Here is an 11574-nt window from a genome sequence, read left to right as displayed (position 1 = left end):
TATGTGTTTAGGGATGCACCGATACGAGTATCGGGCATCGGCTCCGATACTCAGTGTGTGTACTCGTACTTGTAAAAGTAATCCGATACAAATGCACCGATCCCATTTGTGTCCGTGTGCCATTCCGAGTTCAGTGCAGCAGGTACGAGGAGGAGGAAGAATGTGTGTGAGTGTGAAGAGTGTGGAGATGGAACCAAAGAAATGAGGTTGATCACAGTAAGGCTGACTGACAGTACCGTTCAGACACAGACAGATACAGATGGAACGTTCTGTCCGTCTTCTGCGTACATTCCATCTGTTTTCCAGGTGCTGGCGGATGAGTACCCAGACACAGAATACCAGCGGGAGTACGGAGCGGTGCGGACCGCCGCCAGCAGAAGTGCAAACCAAACCTGTCACTCATTTGTCTTTTCTCTTCCTGCTGAAGCTAAACTTTTAAACCTTACAGAGAAAACACTAACATTAGTATCACAGTAGTGTTCCTCTGTCGTCTACAGGTTTGGTATTACTGACTTTCTTCTTCTTCTTCATTAAACTTTCCTGTTCTTCGTGGTATTTGTCCAGTATGGTTAATTCAGAGCGGCGCCCCCTGGTGGATTAACTGACAAACACTCATTCCAACACATTAAATGTCAGCAGCAGCACTTTGTTCCAGTCAGACTAATGACAACGACAGTAAAGCACATTTACAAAAGGAACGAACAACTGGAATGGGATTACTAAGGACTAGGATCAGTACTCAGTATCTGCAAGTACTCAAATGGAAGTACTCGGTCTGGAAAACAGTGGTATCGGTGCATCCCCATTTTTTTGGGAGTAGCCAAATTGGTATTTCACACAAAACTGTAATGGAAAGAGTATTTTATGGAACTAGAGTCACATGAACAAAAATCCCCCGAATGTTTATGGATGTTAGAACAAGAGAAGAAGAAATCATCACATTTAGGATTGAATGGACAAACCAACATTACCCACTTCTGTTTTTAACACATTTATATAAATATGGGACAGCTGAGTTCAGGTGGATGATGGAAAAGAAACCAATGAAATTCACAAGTTGAAATGTACGCGAAAGTTTGATGAACTCAAGGTTTTGGTTTTGGAACCAGAACCAGAACCAGAACCAGTCTGGTCTGACTCCTGTCCTGTTTCCTGTTCCAGCCGAAGCAGGTGACCTGTTACCTCCTGTTCTCCATGTCCACTGCCGTCATCGGATCGCTGCAGTTTGGATACAACACCGGAGTCATCAACGCTCCGGAGCAGGTACCTTAACTATGAACCCTCACAGACACAATGACCACCGGCTAATACCTGGTTTAAGGTTGACTGACTCCAACAACCACCGGATAATACCTTTATTCTGCTGTTTAGGAACATTTACATGATCAGTGACATACATATAGAAAATACAGGATTTACTCTAAAAACTGATCTCCGAGTCGTCGTGTGTTTTGCTTCAAAGTGAACGTCTGCTCTTCGTGTGGTTTCAGAAACTGCGTTCGTTCTTCAACGACACCTGGATGGAACGCTATGGGAAGCCCATCAGTGCGGGCGTGTGCACCGTGGTCTGGAGTATTTCCGTGGCCATCTTCAGCGTGGGGGGCATGGTGGGCTCCTTCAGTGTGGGCGTCATGGCCAACAGGTTTGGCAGGTACGACGGCGTGGGCGGGGCCATGGGCGGGGCTTCTGCCACTCTGAGGCATCAGGCAGTTCTGAGTGGTGGTGGTGGTGGTTTCTTGAACGGCTCGGTCTATTTCCTGTGTGGTTCTGTTCTGTCATTAACTCTCATGGACTCTCATTTCCCAGAATTCCTCCTGTTTTTCAACCACATTCAATTATTCTGTTTTTTCTGAGTTTGACAGAAATGAGAAAAGATTCACACGAAGAACAAGTTTATAAACACATGATCTGTTTTCACTAGTTCTTTCTTTCTTTCTTTCTTTCTTTCTTTCTTTCTTTCTTTCTTTCTTTTTCATCTGTGTAACCTTACTCCTCTAACTCTGCTGATTTATTTGCATCATTGTCTTGTCATTGTTGAAAATAATAAATATTACTCAGACACTTAAACTCTGATGACAATGAACTGATAAATAAATAAATAAATAAATAAACATGAAGAAACACACAAACATCAGCTTTAATTATTAATGAAACAGTTTTATATGGATTTGAACTGTGTGTGTTCTGTCCCCCCCCCCCCCCCCTCCTCCTCTTCCTGCCCCCCCCACCCCACCCCCCCAGGCGTCGCTCCATGTTCCTGGTCAACTCCCTGGCGGTCATTGGGGGCCTCCTCATGGGCTTCTCCACTCTCTGCTCCTCCTATGAGATGGTCATCGCTGGTCGTCTGGTCATCGGTCTGTTCTGCGGCCTCTTCACCGGTCTGACCCCCATGTACGTGGGGGAGGTGTCGCCCACCCCCCTCCGAGGAGCCTTCGGCACGCTGCACCAGCTGGGCGTGGTGGTGGGCATCCTGATCGCTCAGGTGGGTGTGGCTCTGGCTCCGACTGTGGGAATGGGGTAGCGGTCTGTGTCTGAACCCGGTCTCTGGTGGTCTCTCCCGTTGTTCAGATCTTCGGTCTGGAGGCGCTGCTGGGGTCGTCCAAGCTGTGGCCCCTCCTCCTGGCCCTGACCGTGGCCCCCGCCGTCCTGCAGTGCATCCTGCTGCCCTTCTGCCCAGAGAGCCCCCGCTTCCTGCTCATCAACCTGAAACAGGAGGAGCAGGCACGGAAAGGTACCACAGCAAACCCCACCCACTGACCCCGCCCCCACAGGGGTTCACAGAGGGTTAGAGTTAGAACAGGGTTAGAATAGGGTTAGGGTCATATTTAATGTTTTCCTGCCTTCAGTTTTTCTTCTGCAGTCGGTGATGCCGTTAATTCAAGTCCAACTAAAATAAGACAGAGTACAAACAGAAGTGTGTTTTACCGCTGCGTCCACTGGGGGCGGAGTCTGTACGTTATTAACGGGTATTTAACCGAAAAGGTTCAAACGGAGTCTAAATAAACTGAAGAGGAGACAAGAGTCCTCCAACAGACAGAAGGTTCTGACGGGTGTGAAGCACAGAGCAGACACCCACAGACACACTGCACATGCTCAGAACAGACAGACGCACTGCACACGCTCAGAACAGACAGACACACTGCACACGCTCAGAACAGACAGACGCACTGCACACGCTCAGAACAGACAGACGCACTGCACACGCTCAGAACAGACAGACGCACTGCACACGCTCAGACAGATGCACTGCACACGCTCAGAACAGACAGACACACTGCACACGCTCAGAACAGACAGACGCACTGCACACGCTCAGAACAGACAGACGCACTGCACACGCTCAGAACAGACAGACGCACTGCACACGCTCAGAACAGACTAATGCCAGATAGATATGGAAAAACACAACAAGATCACTTGGGGTTATGAGGACCAGGTGAACATATGAAACACACTGACACATTTAACATTTAACATTTGACCTCGAACCAAAAATAATAATATGAACCAGTGTTGGTGTGAATCACTGATAGATGACAGAAGGAACTAAGACACAAATAAATAATAGAATTTATATGAAGAATACTGGGGAAAAAAAGTTTTTTTGTGTTTTTTGCATCAAAAATATGGTTTGTTTCCATTACAGACATGACATTTAAAGGGTTAAAATATGACAGTTATTGAATATTTGGTATTTATGTTTATGGCTGAAGTTGATGAAATACAAAAAAATGTAGAATTGTTCAAAACAAACTGTATGAAAACATTTACAGTCATTTAATCTGCTCTACAGGTCAAAGGTTAAAGGTTAACTCACTTTATTATCCACACAGGGACATTGGGTCTCTGCATTTTAACCATAAAACACCCAGGACTTAGCATTAGCATTAGTATTAGCACACATTATAAATGTAATACATTGACCGTTTCTCCTCAGCTCTGGTTCTGGACCTGTAGCTAGCATTAGCATTAGCATATATTCCAAATAAAACCATTTGAGCTCTAAATATGGCGTTGGTTGTTTCTCCTCAGCTCTGGTTCGTCTTCGTGGCACTGAGGACGTGAGTAAAGATCTGCAGGAGATGAAGGAGGAGAGCGCTAAGATGGCGCTGGAGAAGAAGGTGACCATCCTGGAGCTGTTCCGCTCGGCATCGTACCGACAGCCTCTGCTCATCGCTGTCATGCTGCAGCTGTCCCAGCAGCTGTCTGGGATCAACGCCGTGAGTCCACCTTAAACACACCTGGGTCAGAGGCTGGGTCCTGTCCTGTCCTCCCAGGTTTAACATCTGTCTGTCCTCTGGTTCTGGTTCTGCTCCACAGGTCTTCTACTACTCCACCGGTATCTTCGACTCGGCCGGTGTCAAACAGCCCATCTACGCCACCATCGGCGCCGGCATCGTCAACACCGTCTTCACCGTTGTCTCCGTGAGTTCGACTCCCAGCGTCCTCGTCCTGAGGTGTCCTTCCTCCTGTCTTTTTGTTTTTTATTGTGCTGATGTCACTTCCTGTGTGCGTCCTCAGCTCTTCCTGGTGGAGAAGGCGGGCCGTCGGACGCTCCACCTCCTGGGTCTGGCTGGGATGGCCGTCAGCGCCGTGCTCATGACCGTCAGCCTCCTGTTGGTCAGTGCCTTCATTTACTCTACAGGTTACAAAGGTTAAAGGTCATCTGGCTTTATTTGGTGTTTGCATTTTACTCATAATGCACCTAGCATTAGCATTAGCATTTGTATCAGTGGTGTGGGTGTGGTCAGAGTGAACCTACACGAACCTGTTTGGACATTCATCTTCTCCCTCCTCCTTTTCCTCCTCCACTTGCCCCCCACCCCCCCCTCCTCTTGACCCCCCCCCTTCTCTGAGCAGAAGTCCGTTGCTGCCATGAGTTACGTTGCCATCATGGCGGTCATGATGTTCGTGGCCATGTTTGAGTTGGGTCCTGGTCCAATCCCATGGTTCATAGTGGCGGAGCTCTTTTCCCAGGGTCCTCGGCCGGCGGCCATGGCGGTGGCGGGCTGCTGTAACTGGACCGCCAACTTCCTGGTGGGGATGAGCTTCCCCAAACTGGAGGTGAGTTCATGGAGGTTCTCGTCTTCTACCTGATGGTCTGATGGACTTTCCTGTTGAACCAGTTTCATTAGTTTGTTTCTTCATCTGTTTTCAGTTGTTTATTTATGTATTAGGGTACGGAACGGTCCGGGTTCTCCACAGTTCGGTACATGTTGTGGTTCTTGAGTCACGGTTTGGTTCAGTTCAGATGCAAAGGTCAGCTGGAGCTGAAACGTACCTGGAGCAGATGGAGAACCTTAAAGCTGATTTATATTACTTCATGAACTGAAATATGTGTGTTGTAGGCTTCATAAATATGTGGGTAGTTTTCATAAATATGTGGATAGTTTTCATAAATGTGTGAGTAGTTTTCATAAATATGTGGGTAGTTTTCATAAATGTGTGAGTAGTTTTCATAAATATGTGGGTAGTTTTCATAAATATGTGGGTAGTTTTCATAAATATGTGGGTAGTTTTCATAAATATGTGGGTAGTTTTCATAAATGTGTGAGTAGTTTTCATAAATATGTGGGTAGTTTTCATAAATATGTGGGTAGTTTTCATAAATATGTGGGTAGTTTTCATAAATATGTGGGTAGTTTTCATAAATGTGTGAGTAGTTTTCATAAATATGTGGATAGTTTTCATAAATGTGTGAGTAGTTTTCATAAATATGTGGGTAGTTTTCATAAATGTGTGAGTAGTTTTCATAAATATGTGGGTAGTTTTCATAAATATGTGGGTAGTTTTCATAAATGTGTGAGTAGTTTTCATAGATATGTGGGTAGTTTTCATAAATATGTGGGTAGTTTTCATAAATGTGTGAGTAGTTTTCATAAATATGTGGGTAGTTTTCATAAATGTGTAAGTAGTTTTCATAAATATGTGGGAAGTTTTCATAAATGTGTGAGTAGTTTTCATAAATATGTGGGTAGTTTTCATAAATGTAGGGATAGTTTTCATTAATATGTTGGTAGTTTTCATAAATGTGTGGGTAGTTTTCATAAATGTGTGAGTAGTTTTCATAAATATGTGGGTAGTTTTCATAAATGTTGGGATAGTTTTCATAAATATGTGGGTAGTTTTCATAAATATGTGGGTAGTTTTCATAAATGTGTGAGTAGTTTTCATAAGCGTGTGGGTAGTTTTCATAAATGTTGGGATAGTTTTCATTAATATGTCGGTAGTTTTCATAAATGTGTGGGTAGTTTTCATAAATATGTGGGTAGTTTTCATAAATGTGTGAGTAGTTTTCATAAATATGTGGGTAGTTTTCATAAATATGTGGGTAGTTTTCATAAATATGTGGGTAGTTTTATAAATGTGTGAGTAGTTTTCATAAATATGTGGGTAGTTTTCATAAATGTGTGAGTAGTTTTCATAAATATGTGGGTAGTTTTCATAAATATGTGGGTAGTTTTCATAAATGTGTGAGTAGTTTTCATAAATATGTGGGTAGTTTTCATAAATATGTGGGTAGTTTTCATAAATGTGTGAGTAGTTTTCATAAATATGTGGGTAGTTTTCATAAATGTGTGAGTAGTTTTCATAAATATGTGGGTAGTTTTCATAAATGTGTGAGTAGTTTTCATAAATATGTGGGTAGTTTTCATAAATGTAGGGATAGTTTTCATTAATATGTTGGTAGTTTTCATAAATGTGTGGGTAGCTTTCATAAATGTGTGAGTAGTTTTCATAAATATGTGGGTAGTTTTCATAAATGTAGGGATAGTTTTCATTAATATGTTGGTAGTTTTCATAAATATGTGGGTAGTTTTCATAAATATGTGGGTAGTTTTCATAAATGTGTGAGTAGTTTTCATAAATATGTGGGTAGTTTTCATAAATATGTGGGTAGTTTTCATAAATGTGTGAGTAGTTTTCATAAATATGTGGGTAGTTTTCATAAATATGTGGGTAGTTTTCATAAATATGTGGGTAGTTTTCATAAATGTGTGAGTAGTTTTCATAAATATGTGGGTAGTTTTCATAAATGTGTGAGTATTTTTCATAAATATGTGGGTAGTTTTCATAAATGTGAGTAGTTTTCATAAATATGTGGGTAGTTTTCATAAATGTAGGGATAGTTTTCATTAATATGTTGGTAGTTTTCATAAATGTGTGGGTAGTTTTCATAAATGTGTGAGTAGTTTTCATAAATATGTGGGTAGTTTTCATAAATGTTGGGATAGTTTTCATTAATATGTCAGTAGTTTTCATAAATGTGTGGGTAGTTTTCATAAATATGTGGGTAGTTTTCATAAATGTGTGAGTAGTTTTCATAAGCGTGTGGGTAGTTTTCATAAATGTTGGGATAGTTTTCATTAATATGTCGGTAGTTTTCATAAATGTGTGGGTAGTTTTCATAAATATGTGGGTTGTTTTCATAAATGTGTGAATAGTTTTCATAAGCGTGTGGGTAGTTTTCATAAATGTTGGGATAGTTTTCATTAATATGTCGGTAGTTTTCATAAATGTGTGGGTAGTTTTCATAAATATGTGGGTAGTTTTTATAAATGTGTGAGTAGTTTTCATAAATATGTGGGTAGTTTCATAAATGTTGGGATAGTTTTCATTAATATGTCGGTAGTTTTCATAAATGTGTGGGTAGTTTTCATAAATATGTGGATAGTTTTCATAATTATGTGGATAGTTTTCATAAATATGTGGGTAGTTTTCATAAATATGTGGATAGTTTTCATAATTATGTGGATAGTTTTCATAAATATGTGGGTAGTTTTCATAATTATGTGGGTAGTTTTCATAAATATGTGGATAGTTTTCATAAATATGTGGGTAGTTTTCATAAATATGTGGGTAGTTTTCATAAATGTGTGGGTAGTTTTCATAAATATGTGGGTAGTTTTCATAAATATGTGGGTAGTTTTCATAAATATGTGGGTAGTTTTCATAAATATGTGGGTAGTTTTCATAAATGTGTGGGTAGTTTTCATAAATGTGTGGGTAGTTTTCATAAATATGTGGGTAGTTTTATAAATGTTGGGATAGTTTTCATTAATATGTCGGTAGTTTTCATAAATGTGTGGGTAGTTTTCATAAATATGTGGATAGTTTTCATAAATATGTGGGTAGTTTTCATAAATATGTGGGTAGTTTTCATAAATGTGTGGGTAGTTTTCATAAATATGTGGGTAGTTTTCATAAATGTGTGGGTAGTTTTCATAAATATGTGGGTAGTTTTCATAAATGTGTGGGTAGTTTTCATAAATATGTGGGTAGTTTTCATAAATATGTGGGTAGTTTTTATAAATGTGTGAGTAGTTTTCATAAATATGTGGGTAGTTTCATAAATGTTGGGATAGTTTTCATTAATATGTCGGTAGTTTTCATAAATGTGTGGGTAGTTTTCATAAATATGTGGATAGTTTTCATAATTATGCGGGTAGTTTTCATAAATATGTGGATAGTTTTCATAATTATGTGGATAGTTTTCATAAATATGTGGGTAGTTTTCATAAATGTGTGGGTAGTTTTCATAAATATGTGGGTAGTTTTCATAAATATGTGGGTAGTTTTCATAAATATGTGGATAGTTTTCATAAATATGTGGGTAGTTTTCATAAATATGTGGGTAGTTTTCATAAATGTGTGGGTAGTTTTCATAAATATGTGGGTAGTTTTATAAATGTGTGAGTAGTTTTCATAAATGTGTGGGTAGTTTTCATAAATATGTGGGTGGTTTTATAAATGTGTGAGTAGTTTTCATAAATATGTGGGTGGTTTTATAAATGTGTGAGTAGTTTTCATAAATATGTGGGTAGTTTCATAAATGTTGGGATAGTTTTCATTAATATGTGGGTAGTTTTCATAAATGTGTGGGTAGTTTTCATAAATATGTGGGTAGTTTTCATAAATGTGTGGGTGGTTTTTCACTAACTCACAGTCGCTCTTTGAAAAGTTGAAAGTTTATGGTAATCATTGTGTCCAGATGTGAGCACTGCCCCCGGTGGTTCCTGGCGGTTCTGCGCCGTCTTCTCCGTCTGGGTTCGGCGCTCCTGGTAAACAGACAGAACTACGTCCATAAAGTAGACGGACGGACAGAACACTGTGTCTGGATCTGTGTTTTTAACGTAGAACAGAACTGAGCCTTAAATCTGAACTGGATCTGAGTTCAGTTTAAGGCAAAGGGGCCGGTGCAGCGCACAGCCGGGGCTCCGCCCATCCGGCTCCAACCAGTGACAGTAGAATTCCATAAGTCACTCTTCTTTTAACAGTTCTGATATAAACGACAGTTTTCTGGAAACGTCCTTTGAAAACGACAAATGAACTGAACCGTGTACGTTGGACCCGCCCACCCACCAGCAGCAGGGCGTCCCATTGGTCACATCTGTTATCTGTTATTATGACTAAGGACCTGCTCAGTTTAGTTCAACAGCTGACAAACATGTCTGCTCCTGTCCTCCTGTTTCCTCTCTTTTTTTCCCGTTTCTTCCCGTTTCCTCAGGAACTGTGCGGTCCGTGGGTCTTCCTCATCTTCACCGCCTTCCTCCTCATCTTCTTCATCTTCACTTTCCTCAAAGTCCCGGAGACGAAGGGGAAGACGTTTGACGAGATCGCCCGTAGTTTCGGTGCCGCCCAACCTCCCGCCTCCTCGTCGGCCGAGGACGCCGACGCCGGCGCCAGCAGCGCCGCCGTCACACTTCCCGCCTCGCCCGTCAAGGAGAAGGTCCCGTTGGTGGAGGCGTCGGCCGCGCCCCCGCCCACAGCCCCGCCCACGGCCTCTGAGAGCACACCCCTGGAGGACAAATCCAACTCGACGGTCCAGGAGAGTGTGTAGGCGGGGTCAAAGGTCACTGAGGTTCAGGCTCCGCCCAGTCTGTCAGAGACAGGACGGCGTCTTCAGGTTCTCTGCTCCTCCTTGTTTCCTCCGACGTGGGAGTGGTCTGTTCGGTTCAAAGGTTCAGAGTCTGTCTGAGGTTCTTCCATCACAGACGCAAACACTGCGTTCGGACGAACCGTCACCCACAGAGTCTGACCCGGTTTAGATGATTCTGTTCTGTCCAATCAGGTCCAACACGGATACGCTTGAATTCACCTAGAAAACGTCTTAAAGATTAGATTAGAACCAGTATTTTAGTGCAATAGGTCTAAACACAGTTGTATTCATAGATTTAATTAGAGTTTAGTTTAGTTTAATGGTTGAAAAAGGGAAAAATCTGCATCAGTGGAAAAAGCCAAAGTTCTGACGTTCAAACATCAGCTGGAAAAAGTTCTAGACCAGTGGGAAAAGTTCTAGACCAGTGGGAAAAGTTCTAGACCCAGTGGGAAAAGTTCTAGACCAGTGGGAAAAGTTCTAGACCAGTGGGAAAAGTTCTAGACCAGTGGGAAAAGTTCTAGACCCAGTGGGAAAAGTTCTAGACCAGTGGGAAAAGTTCTAGACCCAGTAGGAAAAGTTCTAGACCAGTGGGAAAAGTTCTAGACCAGTGGGAAAAGTTCTAGACCCAGTAGGAAAAGTTCTAGACCAGTGGGAAAAGTTCTAGACCAGTGGAGCGTCAAGTGTTTACACTGAGAGGACACGCCCTCTGCTGCGCCGAGCGAGAAATGCATCCAAACAAACAAACATTCAATAAACTAGGTCTGTCTCCACTGGGATGGATGTACACTGTTGGGAAGAAACCAGTAAAACAGTAAAACCAGTGAAACAATGAAAACAGTGAAACCAGTAAAACCAGTAAAACAGTAAAACCAGTAAAACAGTAAAACCAGTGAAACAATGAAAACAGTGAAACCAGTAAAACCAGTAAAACAGTAAAACTAGTAAAACAGTGAAACCAGTAAAACAGTGAAACCAGTAAAACAGTGAAACCAGTAAAACCAGTAAAACAGTAAAACAGTGAAACCAGTAAAACAGTGAAACCAGTAAAACAGTGAAACCAGTAAAACCAGTCCAACAGGTGATGTCATACTAGTACAAAATAAGGCCCGTTCAACAGCAGCTGTTGGATTAAATGTCACAGATTTCATGTGATTTAAGTGAAAAACAGTCAGAGATCGTCAGCCAATCGTGGTTGTCTGGTGGGAAAACCTCCTAAGTCCATTTTTGGTCTGTTTGTTTTTTTTTGGTCATAAAATGATTCCATTGGTCGGTCGTTCACCAATGAAAAGAGTTGAAAACGGCTGTGATGACGTCTCTTAACGTAACATTCATTTATTTAGAATATAAAACATACAGTTTTTCCAGTTTTCTGAAAAAGAACTGTTTTGGACATAAGAGGTTTCCACCTGACAGAGACGATATTAAATCTATATAATTATAGGAACGTGCAGGAAAGAACTACATCTGAATTAAAACAGAAAAGAAAGGAATTGATGTAGATTTTACTCAGATAATAATGTGTGTCAAAAGTATGTTTAGATTCACATTGATTAATATTTTTATTCTGAAACTCAAAGATCTTTAGATTAAATTCAATATTTTACTATATTTGTTTATAGATATTTGGTATAAATGCTGGTTTGACGTCCCCCTTGAACCTAAACCGTTTCAAACCAAAAAACCAAAACCAAACC

At 41.2% G+C, this 11574-nt stretch overlaps 1 protein-coding gene across 1 annotated transcript; it reads left to right on the top strand.

Moving 5' to 3' along the window:
- Positions 1–1133: 1133 nt before the first annotated feature.
- On the top strand, positions 1134–9932 carry slc2a3a (solute carrier family 2 member 3a). The gene is made up of 9 exons (XM_030130553.1): positions 1134–1263; positions 1491–1651; positions 2242–2482; positions 2569–2731; positions 4033–4220; positions 4321–4425; positions 4522–4620; positions 4861–5064; positions 9509–9932. Exons 1-9 carry the CDS (start codon positions 1195–1197, stop codon positions 9839–9841), a joined length of 1563 nt encoding a protein of 520 aa, XP_029986413.1. The 5' UTR covers positions 1134–1194; the 3' UTR covers positions 9842–9932.
- The last annotated feature ends 1642 nt before the right edge of the window (positions 9933–11574 follow it).

The sequence above is a fragment of the Sphaeramia orbicularis genome, unplaced genomic scaffold, assembly GCF_902148855.1.
Source record: "Sphaeramia orbicularis unplaced genomic scaffold, fSphaOr1.1, whole genome shotgun sequence".
Taxonomy (NCBI): domain Eukaryota; kingdom Metazoa; phylum Chordata; class Actinopteri; order Kurtiformes; family Apogonidae; genus Sphaeramia; species Sphaeramia orbicularis.
Note: the sequence above shows the minus strand (reverse complement) of the source record. Positions and strands in the feature narration are given on the sequence as shown.